This window comes from Hydractinia symbiolongicarpus, chromosome 4 (genome assembly GCF_029227915.1).
Source record: "Hydractinia symbiolongicarpus strain clone_291-10 chromosome 4, HSymV2.1, whole genome shotgun sequence".
In the NCBI taxonomy this organism is placed as follows: Eukaryota; Metazoa; Cnidaria; class Hydrozoa; order Anthoathecata; family Hydractiniidae; genus Hydractinia; species Hydractinia symbiolongicarpus.
In genome coordinates, this window is record NC_079878.1 from 4,765,468 (window position 1) to 4,792,826 (window position 27,359).

At 33.2% G+C, this 27,359-nt stretch overlaps 2 protein-coding genes across 5 annotated transcripts; one reads left to right on the plus strand and one right to left on the minus strand.

The window, feature by feature from the left end:
* The first annotated feature begins 923 nt into the window (after positions 1 to 923).
* LOC130640858 (DNA ligase 3-like) lies at positions 924 to 24,685 on the plus strand. 4 transcript variants are annotated; one of them, XR_008982398.1, is made up of 24 exons: positions 924 to 2,015; positions 4,708 to 4,814; positions 5,975 to 6,022; positions 7,426 to 7,515; positions 7,683 to 7,762; positions 8,911 to 8,988; positions 9,148 to 9,403; positions 9,488 to 9,553; positions 9,783 to 9,851; positions 11,250 to 11,312; positions 12,050 to 12,129; positions 12,808 to 12,895; positions 13,185 to 13,262; positions 13,353 to 13,388; positions 13,460 to 13,547; positions 13,784 to 13,926; positions 14,201 to 14,275; positions 14,391 to 14,537; positions 15,309 to 15,339; positions 16,091 to 16,242; positions 16,690 to 16,845; positions 16,915 to 17,004; positions 17,466 to 17,551; positions 17,802 to 17,833. XR_008982398.1 is itself a non-coding variant. In XM_057447436.1 (24 exons), the coding sequence occupies exons 1-24, from the start codon at positions 1,886 to 1,888 to the stop codon at positions 18,334 to 18,336; spliced, it is 2,325 nt and encodes a 774-aa protein (XP_057303419.1). In that variant the 5' UTR covers positions 925 to 1,885; the 3' UTR covers positions 18,337 to 24,685. The 4 variants fall into 4 exon arrangements, 2 of the variants coding, with proteins under 2 accessions (XP_057303419.1, XP_057303420.1); XM_057447436.1 differs by lacking the exon at positions 16,915 to 17,004 and adding an exon at positions 18,226 to 24,685 and having other exon boundaries at positions 925 to 2,015; positions 17,802 to 17,868; XM_057447437.1 differs by lacking the exons at positions 924 to 2,015; positions 4,708 to 4,814; positions 16,915 to 17,004 and adding exons at positions 4,861 to 5,167; positions 5,478 to 5,565; positions 18,226 to 24,685 and having other exon boundaries at positions 17,802 to 17,868.
* Positions 18,945 to 24,230, minus strand: LOC130642172 (uncharacterized). Its single transcript, XM_057449256.1, has one exon. The coding sequence runs from the start codon at positions 24,228 to 24,230 to the stop codon at positions 18,945 to 18,947; it is 5,286 nt and encodes a 1,761-aa protein (XP_057305239.1).
* Positions 24,686 to 27,359: the final 2,674 nt, after the last annotated feature.

The following is a 27,359-nucleotide window of genomic DNA, read 5'->3' on the forward strand; positions in this document are numbered from 1 at the left end:
TTGTAGCTAGAACAAGCTGTATGATGGGACATTCCTACAGAGTAGAATTATCTCACTCACTGTGTAGTATATATGTATAATAGCTAGCTAGATAGAGGATAGGTAGAAAATCAGTCTCAAACAAATTTTCTATGCTAGCTATGTTGCTGATTTTATGCCTATAGCTACATGGGTAGTTCTATCCCAGCTAAGTAGTTAATTTTCTGCAAGCTTTGTAGCTAGTTTTATGCTAGCTATATTGCATTGTTTGTTTGTTTTATGCTAGCTAACTCTTACAGTAGCTAGGTAGCTAAATGCTATCTAAGTTCTATTATTATTCTATCTAAATCTGCAGTTTTAAGCTAGCTAGCTTTAGGTGTGAGTGAGAATAAGAATGGGTTCATTACATGTAAAAAAAAAAGTGATATACAAGCGAGCTAAACATACCCTTTCTTCATTTTCTTGAACAAGCCCTTCCGTCAGTTGCGATATAGCTTAGATTAACAAAAGTTTGAGTTTGAGGCGCTATGTGTCCGAGAAAAAAGTCATGTGATATTAGTAAAATTAATATGTGCATCACCTGGCTAAAAATTGTAGGCAAACTTAATCTCAACTGGAAACAGCATCATTTACGCTTGGTTAAAAAACAACAAAAACTCCATCGCCGTGCTAAAAACATATTGTCTCGCTTACTAAAAAATGTAATTAAGAATGACCATATTAAATCGCTGGATTACTGTGATCCTTTGGACGAAATTTTAATATTTCCATAGTAACCATGATAATTTGGATGTATAGGGACGAAATCCTATATACTCTCCACCGTACTTACATTTCCTTCTTATTTGGCTTATATAATGAGGAAATAGGCTCCGCTACGCTTCGTGCGCTGACGCGCACTCCGCTTCTCTCCGCAAAAAAAGATACCTTTTTTAGTTCAACATGATCTAAAGCAAATTTATCTCGATAGTCTTTTCCTGCAGAACTGCTGGTAGTTAGCTAGCTAACTACTAGAGCGCGTGTCTAAATTACGTGAACATCTAACTAATAGCTAGCTATAGTGATAGTACCCATTTTCACTGCAGTTGATTTCTGTAGTCATTTCATTAAAAAGCATCAGTAGTCATTTCATTATAAAACATTAAATGCTTTGCTATAGGGGCAGTTTACTTGAGAGTATAAACTTGAAAAATGCAAGATTCCATAAATCATAGCCATTTAATATGTCCTTTATAAATATGTGGTTGAGTAAAGCTGTCTAAGGATGTCACGTTTGCTAGCTAGGCAGAGAGCTCATGAATTTTAATGGACTACGCTAGTAATATTCTGACAATTTTGCTTTTATTGACAAAATAGTTTTGTCTTCCATCTCTAAATCTTGCTTTTAAGGCAAGGACCAAATTTGCATCTCATTATCTTTGAAATTTCATAAATTCCCAGTGTTACTGGGTATTTTTGTGTCACGTGACCAGCCAGGGTCATTGCTGGCAACTCCTTAATAACGGCTCAGGGGCTGCAAGACCCTGGGGACAAGGTTGCCTACCAAAATGATTGCGCATGTTGTATGAACTGCAGAATGCACCAGCCGCTCTCTACCCTTTCTTTTGTAGTTCTTTCTTCCACTTCTTAAACTTTTCAACTAATTCCTCAATTAACTCCACCATGAAAACCAAGTCATCTGTAACAATAACTTCTATGAGCACCCTGCTCTGGGTTTCATTGACAATACTTCTAAGACTAAAACAAACAACAAAAGATTAAGTATAGAACCCAAATTCACACCAACGTTTACGTTAAATCCAACACAACTTTTAGCATTGTTGTACATACCTTCTTGTACTTTTACATTGTGTTCGCTGTTGCTAGTTTATGTCAATTATTAGTATATATTGCTTATTATTTTTAGATGACAGCTAAACCTGTTGATTCATTTCAAGAATTTTGTCAGTTATGTTCAAGGCTTGCCGATGAACCAAGTTATAACAACAAAACTTCAATCATTAAAAATTTTATTAAGGAGCATTCATCAAAAAAAGGTAAGTTAATTTTTGATTTGTTTTTTTTAAGTGGTCAATTTAACATATACCTTTTCATGTTTTTCACTAGGATACTTTTTCCAATATAACATCTAGAAAAATTGCACTTAAAAATGTAATGATGCATTTTGTATCTTGAATTTTTATTCTGTTTTAAATTTAAATTTGTTGTTGTTGTTGTTGTTGTTGTTTTATGTAAAGAAATATTTTCAACTAAAGTAATGAATAAATTTACTTCATTTTACTATCAGAAACAAAATATCCTTATTGTATGTACACAATAAAATCCCAAAATAATTTTTTGATTGATATGATGCTTTTTATTTTGTTATACTGACTGAATAATTGTAACATAGTAACATTTTATATGCACTGACGATGGTTTTATACCGAAAAGCTTTTGCTTTATTTTAACTTGTTTGTTTTTACTTTTTTAACCCAACGATATATGTATGTATGTATGGTCGATTAATATTTATTTCTATAATGACATAATTTACAATTAACCGGTCACTAACAAAGTAACAAGGCGTTCGCTAAAAATACATGTATATATATACAGTAAATACCAGAAAAGCAGAAAATACTAACAATAAAAAAATCTTTTTTTTAAAAAAACTTCCTAATTAAAACTTAGTAATTGCCTATTGTGCACACTGCAGACACATTCGTCCGGCCTACGGAAAAGCATATGCGGTGTGCGCAATAGATGTAACATATTCAGATTAATGTGGGATCAAGACAGTCGAGACTAAGAACAATTACACAGAGAATCTCAAAAACGTTTTGCAAACTTTTATTGTGCCGCTAATTGCGCGCATCTGTATTGTTCGTATTAAGCTAGAGTTTTCCTTTTGCGTGAAACCGAGATTGTTCAAACTGCTTTCCAAGCGTTTAGGAACAGTTCCAAGTGCACCGACAATAACAGGCACTAACGAGAAGGTATAGTTTTTGTACATTAACTGCATATTGCGTAATAAAGGTCCGTAAATGTTCTCTTTTTCGCATATCTTTGATGTAACGTTTACATCAGCAGGGCAGCTAATTTTGATAATCTTGCATGTTTTACTTTGTAAATCCCACTGGATGATATCGGGTTTGTTGTGTTTAACCTTTGTCGCTGTCTTCACCGGTACGTTCCACCAATACTCCTTACACCCTTCCTTGTACACAAACTCGTTTTCGCTGCATTTGACGTTCGCATGAGGGTCTTTCTTCCATTGGTAATGCCGTATAGACCGTTGCTGCAATCGGGTCATGTCGCAATGGGAGATAGTATCTAGCTGACATTAGGCCCCAATCAGGAATCTATCTATCTATCTAACGGCTTTTGTGTTCAATGGGCAAAATATATGCTAGCTAAAACCTTGTTCAGAAGTGTTACAGTTTAGTTTATATATGAAAATTGTATTTTTATTTAAAAAAAAGAAATATATATAAACATAAAAGACTATTAAGGATATTGCTAATTTAAAAGATATACATGTGCTCAGTCATGTCATCTTGTAAGATAAATAAGCTCTCCTTAATTTCAAGTGTAAAACAGCTAATTTCCATTCGCCTGAATCAGTACTTCATTCACCTGGTAAATTTCTTATGAAATTATAGTTCTGATTGCTAGTGCAAATTTTGTGTATCAGCCTTTAAATTTCAGAAATATTTGATTTAGCAAAATTACCATGGTTATATGGTAAATTTAGGAATTTACTTTGCATTCCTTTTGCTTGAAAAAATGTTTCATTAGTTGTTGATAGTAGAACACTACCATATGGTGATATTTGTTTGATGAAAATAAAATGTAGAATTAGTGAACAATATCACAGTGGTCAATTGACAATCCATTTCAAATTAAGACAAGCGTTGCGTTGCATCTTGAAAACTAGTATATTAAATATCGAAAGAATAAATTATCACTTTTTTTTGAATGGAAACACTTCAAGTGCTTTTTGGCATAATTTTTAAAACAAAATCTCACTTTCAGCTTATTTTATAAAACAAGTAAAATTGTGTCAATAAGTATGATTAAGATGTGTAGGATTTTAAGCCAAAAGTGTTTTCATCAGATACTGTCTTAATTTTTACAATGCTAGATAGATAGAGATAGATGTGCATATTTTACATGGCTAGCCTCACAAATATCGAGGGATATACCCTGTCTATTATTTCCAGGAGGGGCCATGGCTTAGATGGAGAGTCCTAGAGTATTTAATGCTCATTTTGAGCGACGCAGACCCAATTAGGGCCCGCGCTCTACTAGACAACTCCCGGCAACATCCAACGGCCCACACAGTGTGCCATCTTCCCAATTTCCCTCACATGGCTTGGGTTAACCCGGAGCTATGGTAACATTCACTCGCCCAAGTTGAATCGCCGTCAAGAGGAATCGAACCCCGGTCTCCCGCACAGAGTACGAGAGCTATAACCACTAATCTACGGCGCCATAAACCACTAATCTACGGCGCCATAAACTATTGCTAAATTATCAATTGCTAAATTATCATAGTAGAAGCAGAGTCTGAGTTTATGTTTTAGCAATTTATTACCAAAGTAAACCTGTTGTAATTGCTAACACTTTGGCAATTTCTTCAGCAATTGCTGAGTGTCAAAGTATTAACAAAAATTGGGGCCTTATCATGTTAGCTACAAAAAAGGTATTTATTTGCTGGAATATTTTAGTTTAATTGTCTTTTAGGTAAATATGATGGGGATTTGTTTCTCTTGGCAAAGCTTTTACTTCCTGGAACACAAAAAAGAATCTACAATGTTAAAGATAAGCAACTCTTGAAGTATTTTTCACAGGTACGTTCTTTTTTTAACATTTTCTTTCCATAGTAATTTCACTTGTAATGGTAATGCACTTATAGAAGTATTTTTAATCCATGTATGTATTTCTGCAAAGGTCTGTTTAACACATTTTTTGATTTCCTAATTTAAAGGAGAACTAACGAAAAAAAACTATATATACTTGGTTCTTGCATATTTTGTTGATTTGTGACATCAGAAGGCGTGCATAGCTCAATTAGAACTTGTGAGGTAAACTCAGTTCTTGGTCTTCCAAGAGAGATTATATATTATCGCCAGGTTGGAGCAATGAAGAAGACAAGTTAAATTCCAGTAAAACATCATTTTCAACAATTTAACAACATGCGAAAGTAGGTAAACAAAGAACTTTAAGACTATTTTTTCACAAAATCACTTCCAGTACACTTTATTGCGCATAATCATTTGAAGTTTTATTTTTAAGTCCAACAAATGAAATGAAGCACCTGTTGTCTTCAAGATGTTGGTACAAAAATTACACTAGAAAAATTTCATTATAAAGTCAAATACACGTAGTACTTATTTTTTTAAAGTGATAACTCATGTCTAAAACTCGAAAACTATGTATTTATAACGGTCAAACATTATTTTATCTTGATAGAGATATTTATTTCAAAATATAATAAATAAAATTGCTCTTAGACAATCACAGAAGGCACAGTTTAGCATTCCCTGGCTTTGTTCATTCAGAATGTGTTTGTTTACATTCTCGCGGACTGTTGTCACACAAGTTAGTATTTTACTGAACAGAGTCCTAATCGACAAAATGTGCTATGAAGTAGAGAATTGCCATGAATTAAAAAGGGTTGTGTAAAATGACCTTTTATTTAAGTTTTTTTATCGATTTCACTGATTTTTATTTTTAAATTAGTGTCCTTCACTAATCTAGAAATCTTAAGCAACTGATTTGATAATGGCTGCTAACATGAAAGTAATTTAATTATATCATAAACTTGTGGTCCTTTAAGTTACAACCATGTAGAAAAAACTATTTGAGTCACTTCATTAGGATTGCATACAGAGGAGTTTACAGAAAGCTTTTTGTCTAAAAAATTTTTTGAAGAGAAGGAGGGGCTTCTATTATTCCTTCATATTGATTGATTTCTCAATTTTCACAATATTTATGAATTGCGTTTTAGGTTTTCCAAACAGATATCCAAGAAATGACAAATCATTTAGAGGATCAGGTACTTTTTTTTACTTTATTATTTTCTGCTAAATAAGTATTTCTCTACAATTTTCTAATGTTGTAATGTAGAATCTAAAGTCATGTTTTACTACCATTTTAAAATAAAATAAAAATAAGGGGGTTTGTAAGGCTGAAATATCTTTCTTTTTAAATGTCGTTTTTCTAAAAATACAGCATATTGTTGTTAGTTGTTGAGACAAGATTAAGTAGCTTAATTACACAGCTCTATCAAAAGGTGTAAAACCTTGTCTTGTCTCAACAAATTAAGCTCACCTTTTATCGTGAAAGGATTTGTTTTTTAAAAATTTATTGGTTTTCTAGATTTTGAACTTAGAAGTTTCACTAATTATGTATGATTAAGATGTTGTATTTGACAGTATTTTCATTTAACAGTTGCCAAGCAACATGGGGTTACAATGTTTTTTTAACACATTTAGTTAGGTGTTTTACTATAATTATGCTCAATAAGAGGAATTAAATGTCATAATTTCGTTTTTTCAGTGAACTTTTAAGTCGTTTTTAAGAAATATAAAAGAGATTTTTCAAAAAAATAAAAGATTCCTAGATAACTTTAAAAGGTCTTTCATACGAGCTGAACTTATTTTTTAAGGGAGATAAGCTTTAACAACAATATAGCATTTCGAAAAGGAAGTCTGAATTTTTAGAAAAACCTGTTACCAAACCACAATTTATTTTGATTTCGAAGAAAATACAACTTGTATTGTAACACTTCATTTATTCGCGATTAAAGGAGGTTCATTTCACATTTATATCCAAGAATTTAAGATCAAAGTGCTGTAAATTTGTGCCTTGTTTCAAGAACTTTCTTTGTAGAATAAATTCAAATTTGTATGTTTGTTTTTTATACATAGAGCAGGGGATAAACCAATGTTTTATAAATGGGGGTAAACTATGAGAAATGAATAAATAGCTTAAAATTAATTTGAATTGAAGTTCTATTATCTTTGTGCATAGGGTGAATTGATCACTGCTTAAAGATTGGGTTATCAGTTTAAGATGTAGTTAATTCATTCTATTGGGTATAAAAATATTTCAGAATGTAAAAGGTTAGATATAAAAAATAAAAAATATTTTTTTAGCTATCAACTCATCAACACAACCCAAAATGAACTACAATATATTAATTACATATTTTAGTCTACAAGAATAATTTACACTATGTTTCGTTTTTGGATTTTTTAAAAAAATTGGAAAATCTTTTTTTTTTTAATGTTATTTGCACTACAAGGAGACACTTTACAACTTAAAGTTAAAAAATCATATGTATTTCGACCAGTGTTAATAATTTTTATGGTGTGTTTATTATTTAATACAGTCGAAAAACAGTATTGGAATTCTTTGGACAGTATGCCAACTTGAAACAAAAACTTTGTTTATTAGGGAGTTGTGTCAGAAACAATAAAAGAATTCTTTGTAGAAAGTGAGTCATCTGTTAAACCAAGCAAGAAGAGTGTTCTGACATTGCAAGATGTGAGTTTATAGTTGAATTTATTTGCATGACTTGTACTTATTTTGCATGACTTGTGTAATTGTAAAAGATATGGGAAGTGGCTTCTAACTTAAAGAATATCCTTGCAATATTTATGCCAATAAAAAATCCTGTTGTCATGTTTACTTTAAATTTCTTATTTTTTAAGGTCAATAATTATTTAGATGAACTTGCATCTGTATCAAAAGAAGAGGCCCAAATATCTGTGTTACGAAAAATCAGCAAAAAGTATGTATATTACATTGACAAGTCATTGATACTGTCAAGAAAATATTTAAAATAAGGTATTTTTGCCAGTTTTTTTCACTCAAGTGGAAGTTTCCAGAGACATTATAACTTTAAATGTAATTCTTTAAGTATTCGTTAATGAGCTTTTATTGGAGACTTAATAGGATAACACTGAAGTAATAAAACTTAGCAGTGATGTTAATATGGTTTACAGTATGCACTTTTAATATGTACCAAAAGTAATATTCAAGGTTATGCTGATACATAACTTTAAATTTATTATCCAACAGTCTGCCTAATAAGTTTGAAGGACTACTTTTTGAAGACTTCCTTTGTATGTAAAAAAGGTTTCATCAAAAAAGAAAACATTCAATTTGAGTTTAATTTGTCAGTCTACCACACAAACTCTGCTTAAGTGCTATTGATGTTGTACCAAAAATGTAAATGTTTATGTAAACACTATCGAAATTGAATTTAAAAGTATTTAAGTGTATATAAATGGCATGATATTACTGCTTGTAATGTTTTGTAAAGGACGTTGTTGGAACTGGTTGCATCTGATATTTACCTTTACAATTTATAGGAACCCTTGGATTGTGATTTCAAACTTTTAAAATTTCATTGGAAGAGTTGAAATATCTTTTAGATGACTGTTTGGGCAAATATAGTGTAGCATAAAATATTATTAAAGTTATGCATGTAACATTTTGCAATTTTCCACCGATGTTACTTTTTTACATTTATGTATCATTATGTATCATTAAGGTTGCTACAAAGTTAAAAGTTATGCTGTGTCGTTAGAACCAATAAAAATTATAGATTTCTTGTATTAACAAGATAAAAATAGCTATCAGCTTAAAAAGTATAATATAAAAGGAATAACCATTATCACTGAAAGCATTCTCAACCATATCTGTCAAGTTGCATCTTTCAGGTCGATTAGTTCTTTGTTTTGTACAATGGCTTTTCTTTAGACTTGACCCCTTGATTATATCTCATCTATCTTCCTGCATAGTACTTCCATAATTCACATCATAAATTTGACCAAACATTTCCAGCCTGCAGACTATTAATGCATGCATTTTCTTAAAATCAACAGAAATACTGAGTAACCAAATAGTATTACACCTTTGTTGTTTGTATTATAGATGCACTGAAGAAGATTTAAACACGATTGTAAAGTTGATCAAGCATGATCTTCGTATGAATACTGGTCCCAAACATTTGTATGTTGCTTTTCAACTGTTTTTATTTATTTATTTGGTTCTGAATCTTACCTAGCTGTGTATAACAGTCAGAGTCATCTATTTAAATGTTTAATTAGCAGAGCCCATGTAAGCAGTAGTTCTCAATGAATGTATAATTTACATATCGTTTGTATTTAGTCTTGATGCTCTTGATTCTAATGCATATGCAGCATATCAAGCTTCCAGTGACCTTAAGAAAGTCATTGAAAAATGGGTTTCTGGTAATGAAGATAGCTCTATTCCTGGCTTAAAAAAGAAGTTGAGTATCCGTGCTACATTAATGACACCAGTAAAACCGATGTTGGCAGAGGCTTGTAAGTCTGTGGAGCATGCTTTTAAGAAGTGTCCAAATGGAATGTTTTCAGAAATTAAGTATGATGGTGAACGAGTCCAGGTATAACTAACCTTTGCAACGAAATTCATTACTTTACGCTATGACATGTCGATTTTTGTACGACTTGTTATGTTTTTGTTTTAGATTCACAAAGATGGAGACAAATTTCAGTATTTTAGCAGAAGTTTGAAACCAGTTCAGCCGCACAAGGTTATTTAATTGAAATTACTTTGATGTTTGTTTGTGTGTTTGTTTGGTCTGGTAGAGTTTGATACTGTTCTTTTTGCGTTCAACCTAACCTTTTTCAGGACGTTATGGGATTTTAAAAATGTGCCGTGTGAAACTATGCACCAATTTTTTCTAAATGGTTTTTACAAGATTTAAAATTAAAGAAAAAAATTCTCTGTTATTTTTTAATGAAATCGCCTGTATTACTTAGATATCAGAGATCAAAGATTACATTCCTAAAGCATGTCCTGGTGGTGACAGTCTTATACTGGATGGAGAGGTGTGTAAATCATGTACATTATTTACCCTGGAATTAAAACCTAGTAATAGTCATAGTAAGGTTGTTCCATTAAGTAGGTAGTTTTTTTATACAAACGTTGAGGTAGTCTTTAAAGCAGTTAGAACAGCTATACAGTTCTTTTGATGTTTATGTGATGATTTTGGAATGGAATATTGGCCTGTTGCATGTAGTATTTCACCTGGAATGACATTCACCCAGTGGGATTTTCACATCACTTGTGGTAAAACTCTTTTATGTGGTTACATGCATAAACTTTTACTGCACTTTTGCCCTGGAGTGAAATTTCAGCTTAAAACTACTAAATATGATTGTATCTTAGAAAAAATTATTTAACTCAGCTTGAAATTACTTTGAAAGTGTCATGTTAAAAATAATATTAATATAATAAAAATTTTGATGGTTAAACCTAATTGTGCTCTTGCAAGAGCTTGAATTCGTGAATGAATTGCTTTTAAAGTTTAGTCATGTAGTGAATCTTTCACCCTGGCTACATGTGGCCCCCTTAGTAACTGATATATTTATAATTAAAAAATTGATTAAGAAGTTGTTAAAGTAAGTCACCATTAAAATTTAATAAAAACAGAAAGTGTTAAAGGACTTGGTCTTAAATATCTGGTTGTATTAAAAACGTTTAAAAAAAATGGACGAGATAATTAAGTAAAATACAATAAAATTTTGAAGAATCAAATCAACAAAATGCTAAATTAAAAGAAAAAAACGACTGTCAGCAAATGGAAGAATGAACTTTAAGAAAATTTCAAACCTGTGGGAATCTATATTATAGTACCCGTATACGTCTGTCCGTCTGTCACGCAAAATGATACCGAAAGTAGCGAGACGCACGCTATGCGGTTTAAAAAGAACGGGCAAACCCGTGGATTTTTCACGGGCCACCGACTAGTAATGAAAAATTGGAAACACCATTAAAAAGTAAACAAATAAAAGGTCTTCCCTTCCAAGATATTACAATGGAGACACATGGCTAAACTTCTTTCGTATAGTTTTCATATATGAACATTAACTAAGTTTTACATAGAAAAATACAAAAAGAAATTGTGGATATTCAGTTTTAGACATTTCTGTTAGTCCAACAATTGTAGCTGATTTAAAATAACAGGTCTATAAGTCATCTTCAAAAATCTGGGAAATCTGGAAAATATTTATTGCAGCAGAAATTTATGGGAAAAAAACAATCACCCATGCTTTCCATTGCTTTAACTTTCGAGGTTATATAAGCCTAAATTTGTCTGTCTTGCCTTAATTGCATCAAGTACGTAAAATGACTTCTGTTATAATTACGTGATCGCTTTACTGTATTTTCGTGAGGTTAGAGATGTAATAAATATTTATTTAAAATTATAAATCCTCAATTTTTAGGTTCTTCTCATGGATACGAAAACAAGTAAACCTCTTCCTTTTGGTACTTTAGGAATACACAAGGTTTGTTGGAATTTGAAAATTTTATTTACTATCTATTCTGTCTTTAGACTTTATGAGTGAAATTTTAATGCAATCGTTCGCGAACAGAACAAAACTCATTATTTAATTTTTTTATTTTACTTTTCTTTAATAATAATAATAGAAGGATCGCCCGAAATTTTACAATCGTTTGCGCCACAAAATGATTAAACTGAAATAATATGCTGGAAGACACATCAACATTATAAGTGTGAGCCAATTAGGACCAATATTGCATTTAGGACCACTTAGTAAAATGTCCTTCCTAAAATGTTAATTAAACAATAAAATCATGATATAAGAACACATTTAAGCTGATATGTTTGATGACTTAAGAGACAAGGGAATTGGGATAGCATTAAATATCTTCTAATGTAAATGAAATACGTTACATCGGCTTTAACAAAAACAGCAAAAATTGCTTATATTCTTCTTAACATCTGAAAACATTTTTCTTTTTTCACGATATTCACATGTTAGAATAGAGTAGCAATGTATAACTAAAATTCTATTGTTTTTGAAAAGTTCTTGAAGACCTTTGTGATATCAAATCTTCACATGCTATCTGGTACCTAAAATTTTTTGAAGAAGTCTCGCCTTGACATTTGTTTATAAAAAGTGTATACCTAAAGGGTTTTTCCATAATGGCAGATCAGAGTTGGCAATCCAGTATACTTATAACAGAAAAAAACATGTGCATTTTTTGCTGTTATTTTTAGAAATCAAAGTTCAAAGATGCGACTGTCTGTTACGTCATATTTGATATTCTACAATTTAATAACGAAAATTTGTTGCATAAGTAAGTTAGATATTTTTTTATATGTCTTCATATTTAATTTCTCTGTGCTGCTGGGAAAGCGCTAATTTCAAATTTACGGGTTTCAAGTCAAGAAATTAGTACCATAGGGTATTGTTTTAGTATTCGTACTCTGTTTATACACAATGCAGCTACAAAATGTAATTTCCATGTAACTGCTTTGTATGAACGAGTTTTTCAAGTCATCATTGTTGGTCGTGGTTCAGTAACTGTATTTAGCCTGTGTTTTTCACAAGACAGATGGAAATCAGATCAAATGTGTAAATAAAGAAAAACACCTTTAACATTTCTATTGTGCAACTTTTTTCTTATTTTTTGTGAGAATCTTTCTTCGCAGAATTGAATCAAGCAACAACACCACAATTTCTTCAAATAATTCACTCGTATTAGAAGTGACTTTAAGTTGAACCTTCTATATCTATTATGATCTTAGATATCTTGTATTCAATTTGTTTATCGTTTTAAAAAACCTGTATTTTATTTGCTAATATTTAGTAATTTCATTTCATAACAATTTCCGAGCTTAAGAAACCATTTTTGGCCTGTTGCAAAATTTAATTTTCGTAAAAATATATGAACTTCCTTTACTGGTCAATGTTAATCCATTTCACCGACCGCCAACATTCCGATTAATTGTAAGCACGTGATGATCTTGCTTAGACCAATCGATGAGCGACGTTCCATTCTTCTGCAACACGTGAAACAAATAGACAACAGAATCATACACTCCGAAATGAAAGAACTTACGGTAAACAATTAATTCAGTGTTATTTAAAAGGAAGGAAATGTTGGCGGGAATTTAATGCAATGGTTAAAAAAAGTGGTATTTTTGGCGGGAATTTAATTTTGGTGGCCTTGAAACTTGATGTTTTAAGTGGGAATTTAATTTAATGGGGGACAAATTTACTTATCTTTTAAATTCACCGTGCATTTTGTTTCCAAAAAATGACAAATTTATCAAATTTTCTTTCCACCGAATTTTTTTTTTAGTTTAGTCTACTTTTAAATCGATGAATAAACTCATTTTAATGGTTTAGAAACCCTCTGAACTGCAAGCAATGTTGAAAAAGTGTTTCGCAGAAAACTTGGAAGGATTGGTTGTCAAAGATAAAAAAGTGGGTAGAGTTCATCTATATTACTCAACTCGGACAAAGTTTATTTGGGTACTGTTAAAACCTCGTACATTACTGTTTTTTCGTGTCTAGAGCAAGTATGAGCCTGGAAAAAGACACTGGTTGAAGGTTAGAGTAATTTTACCTTTTAAATTTCATCTATGTAGAATTCGTTTTAATATTTTGACTTATTTCTTTAGATCAAGAAAGATTATTTAGATGAGGGCACAATGGCGGACACAGCTGACTTGGTTGTGTTGGGAGCATACTACGGAACTGGAAATAAAGGTAGAAATCACAGGATGTTCATCAATTTCTTTTCGTTAATATTCATGCTTAGATTTATCTTGTTTTACCTACATAAGATATTACATGCGAGCCTTTCTTTATTTACAGCTAGTTTATACCTAAAACATATTAAAGAGAGTTTTTTCACTCTTATTTTGTACTTTTAAAGGGTTGACCGGCCCCACCAATTAAGGTTTGTGGTAAGAAATTATTTGACAGACTGTCTTCTCTCACAGGTGGGATGATGTCAGTGTTTCTTATGGGTTGCTATGACGACAAGAAGGATACGTGGGTGACTGTTGCAAAATGTGGAAATGGACACGACGATGATACGTTGAAGAAATTGCAAAAACAATTAAAGATGACGAAAATTAGCAAGGTAGAGTCTCTCAGAGAGGATCTGAAACATATTTGTTTAGATAAATAAACCAGAATAACTTTAGACTCCCAGTGGCAACAAATTTTTAACCAATGAACCTCGTGGTAAAACAAAAAATAAATCAAGTTGTTAAGGAAGCGAAAATGACAACTAATATTAGAACAAATTGGCTATTATGCACGACACTGGTTATTATTGTCGAAAATGCTTCTCATTCTCATATTCAGCCTTCCATCCCATTTCTTGTTTTGAATACCCTTCTAACTTTATACAGGATCCAGCAAAAGTTCCATCTTGGCTTGATGTAAACAGATCTATTCTTCCGGATTTTGTGATCACCAATCCTAAGGTAAAGTTTTAAATTTGATTTTCATGTAAGGGTGCTGGAGTTTTTATGTTTGTGACCGAGATAATGACACGTTAATTTTTTTTTCTAATATTTTCTATTTTTATTTTGTTTTTAGAATTCTCAAGTTTGGGAAATAACTGGAGCGGAGTTCAGTGAATCGACTACACACACTGCAAACGGAATATCAATTCGCTTTCCAAGAGTGACGAAAATTCGACACGACAAAGATTGGAAGACAGCTACAAGTTTGAAACAACTGCAAGTATGTTCTACTTAGTTAACTAAGTTTTAAATATAAAATTATAAAGAGAATGTTAGAATGTAGCATAAATTGGTTGACTTATGTAACTCGAGTAGGAGTCATAATCACATCCATAGGACCCTTTTGTAAGAACCTTGCTTCCGTTTTGTTTTTCTTAAACAAACGACTAATCAGTATCCGTAAACCTGCACGTTAACTTCCCAAGTGTTGCAAGGATGATGGATCGAGTAGAACTTAAACCTCAAGCAGATCTCCGGATGTGCATCATTCGGTCATATCACGTTAGGACGTGTTACTAGAAAAGTCACTGGGAGAACATACGCCCTCATGGTATGTCGCAAGGAAATAGTATCCTCGCCTCGTCTACTGTATGTTCAAGATAGCGTCAGATCAATAGCCCAGTCGGCAAAGCAATCACCTGCCAAGCGGAGAGGTCTTAGGTTCTAATCCCACTCGGCCCATCATCTTTGCAGCACTTTGGAATTTAATGTGCACGTTTACGTGTACTGATATGTCTCACTAGTTCCTATAAGCGAATAAGCGGGTTTAATTAAAGTACATACTGTTAAAAAACTAATCGTTTCCTCCGTCGCCATGTTGCTTAATTTTTAATCAAATCGAGGCTGATTCAGTGCTGACGATTTTATATTTGAACGATAATGATCATTAAAATATTTGGTGCTTCAATTGAGTGTTGCTTTGCTATTTTTTTTAAAAATGTTTTTTTATAATGTTTCTTAGTATTAATATGTAATTATTTTTTTATTTCAGCATTTGTTCACAGAATCTAAAAAAACTACTGGTATGTATTCTAACTTCAACCAATTTTTATTCCCTAATTTCTTCCTTTAAATGAACTACCCATTAATAACTACCCAATAATCAATTAAGACCATATTCCCTGTTGGTTAGCACAGGTTGTTTTTTTCCGTCAAAATGTAACCAGAAACGTGCAAATCAGATAACCTTGTTTCAATTCGTTAAAAGGAACTGGTGGGATTATCTAGAATAAGGTGTCCTAGATGGGATTGTTTTAGTTATCCAGGGTGTATTGTTATTAAAAGTACCCATCGTAGAAATTAACCGATGAGTGGGACAATTATTCGGGGGCTAATTATCCAAGATATGGGAATTGTCGTAGGTTGAAGTTCTCCACGTGGCAATTATCTAGGAGGGATTAGCAGAGGGAGACACTTATCCAGGAGGAATTAGCAGGGTGGGGGGAGTTATCCAGGATATGGGAATTGTCCTAGGTTGAAGTTATCCGGGGGCAATTGTGTTAAGGAGGAGGAATGTCCTGTCACCTTATGAAGCGACCTGATAAAAGACAACAAGAAGCCGTCGTGGCTTGAAAAATCACACCTTTAATTACGACTTTTATAAAAACGAAATTATGAGAAAATTATTGCGTTGTACGAAAACGGTTAAAATTCGAATAATATGATAATATAAACTTTATCTTTTGGCTTAATTTGGAAAAAAATTGTACTTGGTATGAAAATATGAAATATTTACCCATTACGTCTAAAATGGTAATTTTTAAATTATTTCAGACGTAGAAACAGCCCATACAACTATTGCGACGAAGATCATTGACGATGCAGAAGCTTTCTCTTCGAAACGCAAGAAAGAAGTAAAAAAAATGTCTTCTCCAGGAAAGAAAAGAAAGCCTGCGAATGCTACCGATGACGTGCCAGAGAGTAAGGTATAGTCAAACACGATACTACACTTTTTATTATTGATATATTATTCTATTAACTATTATATATTAGGTCTTGCAAAGGAAAGGTGCGATAATTTGACCACCCGCATAGTATTTACGGAAAGACAAATAGTATAACTCTGACGTTTAGAAGAGTAATTAATCAAAATGAAAAAGTGGCTTGACATCAACATATATAATATATAATCGGCTAATTCACCGATTTAGCTAGAACATGCACAATTTGATGAAAAAGGTTGTTTTCTTAAAAAAAGACTGTGCAAGAAGTTCTAAAATAAAACTTCCCACATTCCTAAATTATGCTTTTTATCTAAATAAAAAAGTTTTTTAAAATTGGTTAAATGAACATTAATTGTTTGCACTCTTGTTTTTTATCATACAATCCGAAGCGCACAATTTGTTTTCGCGAGTGTGAACACTATTTTTTAGATACCGAAGAAACTGTTGTGTGAATATGGATCGAGTTGTTATCGAAAGAATAAAGAACATTTGGAACAGTATAGTCACGACGTACCAGCCGACGGTGACGATTATGATGACGACGTCGAGATGAAGGATGATGATCCTTCTCCGTCAAAACCTCAGGTGAGACGTCATAATAACAGTGTCAGTTGTACCTCTTGTATGTGTTAATATTTTCAGACCTGTTTTTAGATACATACTTCTACCGCTCGAATTTATCTGAACGGCATAGTCGTATAGTCAAAGTTAAATGGATGACTGTGACTAAGCTTAACAATGTCGGTAAATAATTTTTGTGCCGACTAATTTTTACCAGGAAAAGTTAATTTAGAACAACTTTTTCAAAAATAAAAAAATTCGAAATAAAAATTTATAATGAACAATCATATGTGCAAAGAAAATTTATAAATTTACAAAATAATTTCAACTCAAATAAACTAACCTATTACACTATTATTTTGTTAGAACTAATAAACTATTTAAAGCTTTTCTCGGCTTCATTTGTTCTTATTTTGTTTCTAATAGTAAAAATATAACTTTAGAGTCCAGCCTCGTTTTCTCTTATAAATGGATTTTTTTCTCTAATTTTCTCCGACATTTGTAAAGAATGGTTGTTTTGTTACTAATTGTGCAAAGATGATTGTTTTTGTTGCCAGATGAGGTTTAAAATGCGTTCATTAATAACCGAGACAGGAAAAATATTTGTTGAATATTTTGCTGGTAAGATTAATTTTTCACCATAGGAGCTGATCAATTTGTTTACTGATTTGCGTTTTCTTATAAAAAGTGAAGTTAAAGACACAAAGAAGTTAAAGCGATTTATCATAGCGTATCTTTTACAGACATGGACCATCAACCTTTAACCTTTTAATAGCTAAGTTGGACATAACCAATCCTTGTTTTGACGTTAAATAATTTCAGTAACAAAAATTATAAGAGCAGGGGTTACGATGGGTCAGGGGTCACATAGCGAGCAGAAATTATATTAGAACAGGTTATGCTGTTTTCCCTTCTTGTATAACTGTGTGATATACTGGATTATTACCTTATATTTTTACCTTGACTTTCCCCGCTCAAAGTTTTGATGGTGACGTCTTAGAAGATTACGAATTAGATAACGCAACCCATGTCATTTCTAATAAGCGAGTAAGTATTTATGTTATTTACTTTAAAGAGTTGCCGTGCTTGGAGATTTTACTGGCTGTTTCTCCAGAGCAGCAGAGGTACGATCGGGGTGAAACATTTGCTGTTGAGAATGAACAAACGGATGTGCCATGTTAAACATTCACCTATGTATACACACCATCCGGATAAACTATTTAAACTATTTATTTCACATATTGCGCACGTAGTGTATTGGGTTCTTCTGCGGCTTTCAGTTCTTGGCACCGCGGATCGAATCCCACTCACTGCCAGGCAGTATGTTAGTGATGAACAAAGTAGTTCTTCTTCAATATGAGTAAATAAACTTCTCTGGTATGAATCACTTGCGCTCATCTTTAGATTAGCAATTTGGAAGACTCCACAAAGCATGTGGTTAAACCAGCGTGGATATGGGCGTGCATTGAAGCTAAAAGACTTGTTGCAATTAATAAAAAGTTAGCTTTTATTTAGACTATTGTATTTTTAACGAGCAATTAAAAATTCTGATAACGCCGCCATCTTTAGTATCATGGCAGCTATTGTGTATCGATATTCAAAGGTTGTAAGGTGTAGCCAGGATCTCTGTATCTTTAAAAGTACAAATGATGTTTTAATATTGTGATTAATGGAAGCAATTGAACTGTTTTCCTGACCACATGTCGAACGCGCTACTGCGGCACACTCTCCGCTATAAATATTGTTCTGTAGTTTTATTGTTGTTTATGGAAAGTTCTTATTTAAATACTGTGTTATATAAACTTTGTGTTGTAGAAATTTTGTAGTTGACAAAAGAGTCAGTTTTGTGTGTAATTCAATCATATGTGAATTTCCAGATAAATTCGGATACAAATAAAACTTTATTTTAAAACGTGACTATATTTTTAAAGAACGAAATCTAAACTAACATGTGCGAGAATATAAATACATAAAGAGAGCAGCTAGAGGACTGGGGAAGATATAAACAAATATGGTAACCACATCCTCCCCCCTAGCTGCCTAAATATCTTATATATAACAAATACGTGATAAACTATAAAAGTGTCAACAAATGTATAACATAATGTCTTTATGTTTCTTATTTAAATGTTCGTTATGATATCATTTTCGTCAATGAATGTGATATTTACTTCTTCTTTCTTTTCAGCTTCGTCTTTCGCTAATTCAACAGGATAAAGTTTGTTTATCGGTCTTCTTATTGTATGTGTGTTTCCATTGAGAACATATCTAACGACAGCTACCCGTTTCTTGCCGTCACGTGATGGTACGAACTCTTCAACGACTCCCATTTTCCAATTTTGTCTCGGTTGCTTTGCTTCCTCAATTAAAACAACATCGTTGATTCGAATAGAAGTTTCACCACGTGATTTGCCAACTCTGTGATATTCGCGTAACTCTGTCAAATATTCGCATTTCCATCGATTCCAATAGTGGTTTATGATACGTTGCAAATGATCATAACGTTGACACAAATCTTTTTCATTTTCATCGCTATCAATATGTGAGGCTTCCAAATTAATTTTTCTCCCAAATAATAAATGGTTAGGTGTTAATGGTTGCTCACCTATGTTTTCATACAAAAATGTCAGCGGTCTGTTATTAATAACTGCTTGAATTTCAGCTAGAACAGTCAGTAGTTCTTCATACGATAATCTGGTATTGTGTAAAGTCTTCTTTAAACAACGTTTGACGGATCTTACAAGTCTTTCGAACATCCCTCCCCACCAAGGAGCGGCTTCTAAATTAAAATGCCATTTAATTCCTCGATTTGACGAAAATCGTTGCGTATCTTCGGCAATGAATTGACTACCATTATCAGAAATAATTTCAGAGGGAATACCTCGTTCACTGAAAAATCGGCGAAGACTACGAATACAACCTGAAGACGAAGCATCAGGAACTAAATCCAAATGTAAAGCTCTGGTACTGGTACAAGTAAATAAGAACACCCAAGCTTTATACATACTTCCACCATGATAAACATTTCGAACATATAAAGGTCCGGCATAGTCGAGACCAGTATGTTTAAACGGATGATGATTGGATAGTCGTGATTTCGGTAATGCTGGTGAAACAGGATACGCATAAGATTTCCCTTCATAATAACGACATAAATAGCACTGTCGGATTAACTGCTTTATGTAATTTCGTGCTTTTGGAATCCAAAATTTCGATCTGATGGCATTAAGTGTTTCTTTCAAACCATTATGCAAAACTTGAACATGATAATGCAAAATGACTAGCCTAGTTAAAGGATTTTTTTTCGGTAAAAATATCGGAAACTTAGTATCAAAGTCTAAAGGAGCGTTTTCTAAGCGTCCCTTACAACGAATAATACCATCAATATTTTGAAATCGTAAATCTTTTTGTAACTGCTTGTAACTCGGAAGTTGAATTATATCTTTTTGCGCATATTTAATCCACAGTTTTTCTGCATGCAACTGCTCGTCCTTTGTAACAAATGTATGTAAAACCAATTCTTCCTTACGACGCTTTTTTCTGAGGTTTCCAACAAATCGTAAAACCAATGCGGTAATTCGCAATAAACGTGTGTAATTAGAATATCGTGCAATGTTCATAAAATTTAAATCAATTTCTTCTTCGGTGCTCTCCTCTGATTCGTCGTTACCAACAATTAAACAAGTCGAATCATCAACCTTGAAATTACTGAAATTAAAACTCGAAGCTGAGATGTTAGTGTCGCGCAAGAAATCAGGTCCTGAAAACCATAAGTTATTGTTCACCAACTCAGATACCAAACAACCTCTCGACAAAATATCCGCAGGATTTGCCTTTGACTCCACATGAAACCAACTGTCCGGTGAAACTAAATCACGAATGATACCAACTCGCCGTTCGACAACCACCTCATACTTCTTATTAACATTTTTAATCCAATATAAAACAATAGACGAATCAATCCAACACCGTGTCACAGAAATATCATAAACCAAACTCAACTCATCACGAACATACTTCACCAGCTTCGCTAACATCACTGCACCATACAGCTCCAATCGAGGTATCGTGACCGGTTTAATTGGCGCGATTCTCGACTTAGACGTCACTAACTTCGTAAAAAAACTACCATCAGCATGTTCGAACCTCAAATAAACACACGCACCGTAACCTTTCAAAGAAGCATCAGAAAAACCATGCAATTGTACATCAACAATATTCCCGCCATCGTAACATCGTGGTATATTCAAATGTGAAAAACTTTTAAAATCATTGTACGTAACTCGCCACTCGTCCAAAACCTGTCCACTCAACTCGATGTCCCAACCAATTTTACCTACACAGGTTTTTTGAAACAATGTTTTTAATCGCATAACAATAGGGTTAATAAGACCAAGAGGGTCATAAATGGAAGCGGTAAATTTAATCAATTGTCGTTTTGTCGGTATGTCCTTCGCTAACGATAAAATGTCGTCGAATGTGAATAAGAGCGAATCTTTCTTTTTATCCCACAAAACACCAAGAACTTTGGTAACATGTCCGGTATGAGCAACATGGGGTTTGGTAACTAATTGTTCCAACTCTTCGGAATTCGAATGAAATTTATGCAGATTGAAATTTGCTTCAGCGAGACGTTGTTTACATTTCTGGTAAAAATCATGTGCTGCATTAACAGTAGCGCCACCGGAAGTTAGATCATCAACGTGAAGTGAACTCAATAACTTCTGTACAAACAAAGGATCAACATGATTAAACGATTCAGCATGCTTAATAAGAGTGGCACTAAGGAGGAATGGTGACGAACTTACACCAAACAATACTCTACTCAATCTATAAATACCAATTTCTGCAGTTTCAATGTTTTGTTCTGATAAATTATGTAAATCTTTAAACCAAATAAAACGAACAAAATCACGATCGGTTGGATGTAAACTAATTTGTAAAAATGCCTTCTCGATATCAGCAATGAAGGCTACTTTGTGAGATCGAAAGCGCAATAAAACGTTATATAAAGGCTCCGTTAAAGATGGTCCAGCATACAAACAATCATTTAATGAAGACAGTCCCACCGATTTTGAACTTGCATCGAATACCATGCGTACTTTGGTGCTTGGTTTATCATCACGAATGACTGGTCGGTGTGGTAAATAGTGAACTTGTCTTTTGGTACAATCGTCGTTGGTAACTCTTTCAATGATACCTTGTTCAAGCTGTTCTTTGAGGATACTGTTATAATTACGCAATAATTCGGGATTATTTTTCAATTTATGCCTCAATGATTCAAGTCTCTTTGAAGAAACACAATAATTATCAGGGAGCACATCGTGATCATCCTTAAAAGGCAGCCGCACCTCGTAACGTTTAGTCTGCGCGCTGAATTTAACATTTTCACAAAAATTTTCAACAGCTGGTTGTTCCTCGATACCAGCGTTTTCGAAGGACCAAAACTTTTCCAACTGATTATCCAACTTATCTTCGACAAACTCAGCCCCAATCTTCAATACGTTTGCTACCAAGACTGCACTTCTACTACCTTCACTCGACCCTATGCGTCCACTTACAATGTATCCAACCTTTGAATTTAAAGCAACTGGCCCATCCTCACCCCGAACTATACCACCATCAAAAAATTTCCAATAATTATCAGCACCCAACAAGACATCCACCTTCAAATCTCTATTATTACAGTTACTGTCAGCTAAACGTAAGTCTTTCAAGTGTTTATACTTCAAACAATCGTTAAAATTCTGTCCTGTTAAAGGATGACAAATATTTTTCACATAACAATCAACGTTGATTTTATCTCCATCTAAACCGATCACTGAAAACTGCACCCTATCTAAAGTTTCTTTGAACGAATGTTTACCAAAAATACGGATGCAAATCTCACGCTTACCAACAACCTTTAATTGCAATTTTTCACATAACTCGGGCGATATGTAACTTAATTGGGAACAGTTATCGAACAAAATTCTCGTGTTCTCAATTTTTGAAGGATCAGTAGTATTAACAACTTTAACTTTAGCGGTTTGCAACATAACGGAACTCGGAATGTCGAGCGAATTTGAACTTGTAACCAACGAAGTGGCACCAGCAACATTTTCTGGTTTTTCTTGTTCGGTTCCATCCTTATCTCTACGACCTTGGTCAACGTCCCTTTTCTTATCACAAATAGCAACATGGTGTCTACCCGAACACTTTAAACAACTAATCTTAGAATAACAAGACTTGGCTAAATGTCCACCTTTCAAACAAACAAAACATCTCTTCTTGTCACGTAACACGTTTTTCCTTGCGTCGAAATTAGTGATTATTCGGCATTGCTGTGATTTATGCGATTTGTCACAAAATATGCATCTATAATTATTCTGATTATTCTGATGATTGCGATAATTATGCTGATTGTTCTGATACTGATTGTGCGGAAGATCACGGTTCGATTGATGTGAATAGTGAACTGGTAATGCCGATGATGAAAACGGGTTGTTATCGTGTGGCTGTTGTAAAGAATATGCAGATTTCTCACGAACTTCGATCTCCGATTTTAACGCTCTTAAAACTAACTTCATATCCCAGCAATCTTTGTCGTTAAATTGACGACTAATAATTAAATTAAGCTCTTCTGGAAGTTTCGACATAAGTACCGGTATTAATAGCGGACCATAATTTTCAGACGTGACATCTAAATTTTCCAGACTTCTCACTTGTGTCTCAACGTTGTCAAATACATTACGCAATGTTTCTATGTTAGTTAAGTTATTCGCCTGTTCAAGTTTCAGTAATTTTTTCATATGTGCTGAAATAAGTAACTGTTTATTATTATATCTCTCTTTCAGTAAATCAACGACGGTTTTATAATTTTCATTGCTAAGTCTAAACCCAGCGATACAACTTGCAGCGGGACCTTCTACTAGATTTTTTAAATAGGTCATTTTTTGAACGTCGGAAATATCGTCATTAGTGTGTACGGCACATTCAAAGCTATCCCAGAAAGTCGACCAGTTTTCCGGATGCCCATCAAAGGGCTGTAAATGTAAGCGAGGCAATTTTATTAGTTTACTGTGGCTGAAAGTGCTTCCTGCTTCTGAAAAATCCTTTTTGGCTGATCGTTTTTCTAAAAATGATTCAAACAGACGAAGTTTATCCTTTAACATCATCATTTCCTCCGTACTAGAATCTTCTTCCTTGTCGATATCCTCCTGCTCTGTCAAGCAATCCATAATCGACTCGTTTAGTTCAGCAACTTTCGCTATTTTTTCCATCAAAGTATCACGGATCGACTCAATTTGACGAACATCTGCAACATTATCGGTATATGACGAAATAATTGTCTCTCCCCTTGTAATTAATTTGTTTGCAGTTCTAACAACAGACTTTCTAACTTTGTTGTACTTCGCGAAATCACCCATTTTTAAAATCAAAACAACACCAAACTTTAAACCAAACCAATAAAAATAAGACAACTAAAAACCACTAAATAAAACCATAGATACATAAGCAAAGTATCTCTCCGAGGGCTCCAATGAATTTCCAGATAAATTCGGATACAAATAAAACTTTATTTTAAAACGTGACTATATTTTTAAAGAACGAAATCTAAACTAACATGTGCGAGAATATAAATACATAAAGAGAGCAGCTAGAGGACTGGGGAAGATATAAACAAATATGGTAACCACAATATGAAATTACAATTTTAACTTATAACTTATTTTTTCCTTGTTCTTGTTGTTGCTGTTGTTGTTGTTGTTGTTGTTGTTGTTGTTGTTGTTGTTGTTTTATAGTGTTTTTCTTATTTGGTTTGCGTTTTTTATATATATTTATGTATACATATATCAATGATTGAAATAAAATATAAATGATATTTGTCTATCGTTTTTACCATGCAACAGAGAGACATATTAATCGCTAATTAACTAAGAGTGAAGTCCAACGTGATGTAAATTCTTAATTCAATCCCCTCTCGCATACAACACCCATCGCAAATATACCCACGAGGTTGTGAGGCAAGTAGAGAATTAAATAGCTGTATGATGGCTGGAACCTAATGTGACGGAGCTGTTGATGTGTCTAGTACCCCTGACAGATATTCTTAAGAGATGCTGATTAAACGCGTTTATTAAAAATAAAATGAATTTTACTCTGAAAGTTTATTCAATTATTTAGAATGGCTGTTTATTTTATGAGTTGCTCAGATTTTTCTCTTTAATATTTTATTGAATCTATAAAATTCCGTTACGAAGAATCATGCCTTACCCTAATAACCTAAAGTTTTGGCAAAATATTGAATGAATTTTATACATTTTTACAACATTTCTTTACGATCCCAAATTTTAAATTCTCCGAAACTTATAAAACCGGGCCAATCTACAAAAGAAAAAAGTGATATGTGAATACTTCTCACCAAATACAAAAGAATATTTTTTGTGTACAACTCTATCGTTTTGAATTTTAGATTTACCTTTTTCGAATAAACACCATGGGCATTTAATGATATGAAGGTATAAGTTTTTACTATGGTGCGTTTATTTAAAGGCAAATCTCCACTAGGCGATTTTCACGACGATCGACAAATTTCGTGACGACACATACGCAAAGAGAAAAAGCCGCAGCGAAAATATTGGCTTACGAAAAGTAGATATGATTTCTTCTTTTCAGCAAGCGTCAAACTTTAAACTAATTGAAAAAGTAGAAAAACAATAAGTAAAAATGAATGTTTCCGTGTTTAAGAATAATTAAAGATGGTATCCACATGATCGTTTTGTGTTGTCAGAACGAATTTGCAAATTATTAATACAAATCCAAAAATATTCATCAAGTTTTACGCCGATTGTTAAAAAAATCGTCTAGGGGAGATTTGCCTAAAGTATGACGAGTATCTATCATTTGCTGTAGGTTAAACCCATAATCGTCGGTGGATTCGACCAAACACTAATGTCTAACATGAAACCAAAACCTGGCCCTGAATATCGTTTACCGTGTAGTTCGTGCAATGGTTGTTTTGTTACCACCTTTGTATTTCAAAAAATAGCTGTCCAAGATTCTACGCTCGATTGTCTAGCAATTTAAATCCGAGATTCAGACAATTAGATTGCGCAATGAATCGAAGTCTTATTAACCGCTGAGCTTTAATATAAGCATAAAAGACAGGGCGCTATTCGCCAGTTGTTCAGTGTGATTATGATCAGTTGAAGTGGGATTTTATGCAGCGTTGGCGATAATGACGTCAATTCGATATTAAATTTTTTAATATTTATCTGAATTTTATATTGTTGATTGGCAAAACGGATTATGTGTACGGGTAATACCGGTTTTAACAGTCAGACTCTCTTATCAACGATACCGGTATTTACAAAAAAAACAACTACGCCAGGCTTTTGTTAAGACCTTGAGCAATATTTTTAGCCCTTGGTTGGTATTATTATTATTATTATTATTATTCCGAATGTTTATACAGGATATAGCCACTTCAGTGTTTGAAACACTGTTATTAATGTGGGTCCTGTGTTCGGAATGTATACATGAAGTATACACCGGCATTACCTACCCAATTTCCCTCACATGGCATGGGTTGACCCGTAGCTGTAGTAAAGACACTTGCTAAACATGCCCGCGCTGTGGACCGAACCACGGACCTTGTGATTACGAAGCGAACTCCATAACCACAAGGCCACGCGCTATAACCTATTTTGAGTGTTACAGTTTTAACGAAGTTTGTTATGATTTCTACATTAGCTACAGATTTGATGTTTTGTGAAAACTTCTTTGTGTCCTCTAAAAAAATAAAAAATTTGTAAAATCAAGGTTTGTAAATTGTTGTTGGGTTTATTTTGTTATTTGTCTATTTTGTTTAGTCTATTAATTTTTTTCATTCAATTTAAATAACCACGACCAATCGGTCAACGTCATGTCACGCAGACGGTAATGTTGTCATATAGTCAAATAATACTCGAAGACCTAACTATCTGGAACATCGAGTTCGGATAAAAATATATACGCAAAATGTTCGCCATCTTGAAAACCATAGACGAAATGAAAATGTGCACCAATCTCCTAGTCAAGGGCCTGGGATCAAAGTTGATATGCGCGTGGCATAACATGTGATCAAGTAATTTGACAGTTTCGCTGAGAAGAGCTAATTATCAAGCCTTTTGTTTACACCAAACGATTGTTGCATCTTTGCACGACTTGAGGATCTGCTATGCTTAAGACGTTCATCACCTCACATAATCATTTTTTACATACAAGTCTTATTTTTGTGACGTCACTCCCCACTTTGCAGCTAAGTACTAATAATGAACGAATTTAAATGCTTCATTTTTGTTTGTTGTGTTTTTAATGTGGATGCTGACGCCCAGGTTAAGGATATTCCAAAAAAAAAATTATAAATTCTCAGTAAACAAAATTTACATATCGTTGTGTTGTTTTTGAAAATATGTCATCAAGTAAAAAAAGAATGTTATTTATCAAAAGATGGATGCAATTAAAACGAAAATTTCGGAATGCGGTGACTGTTAATTAATTAAAATTATACACGC

What these genes read in the sequence shown, in the direction of transcription:
- LOC130640858 (XM_057447436.1), top strand. Translation starts at nt 1,886, where the DNA reads ATGACAGCTAAACCTGTTGATTCATTTCAAGAATTTTGTCAGTTATGT. An exon ending in TGGTTGTCAAAGATAAAAAA is followed by an intron (nt 13,263 to 13,352) that starts GTGGGTAGAGTT and finishes TTTCGTGTCTAG; the next exon opens with AGCAAGTATGAGCCTGGAAA. An exon ending in AGAATCTAAAAAAACTACTG is followed by an intron (nt 15,340 to 16,090) that starts GTATGTATTCTA and finishes AAATTATTTCAG; the next exon opens with ACGTAGAAACAGCCCATACA.
- LOC130642172 (XM_057449256.1), bottom strand. Translation starts at nt 24,230, where the DNA reads ATGGGTGATTTCGCGAAGTACAACAAAGTTAGAAAGTCTGTTGTTAGA.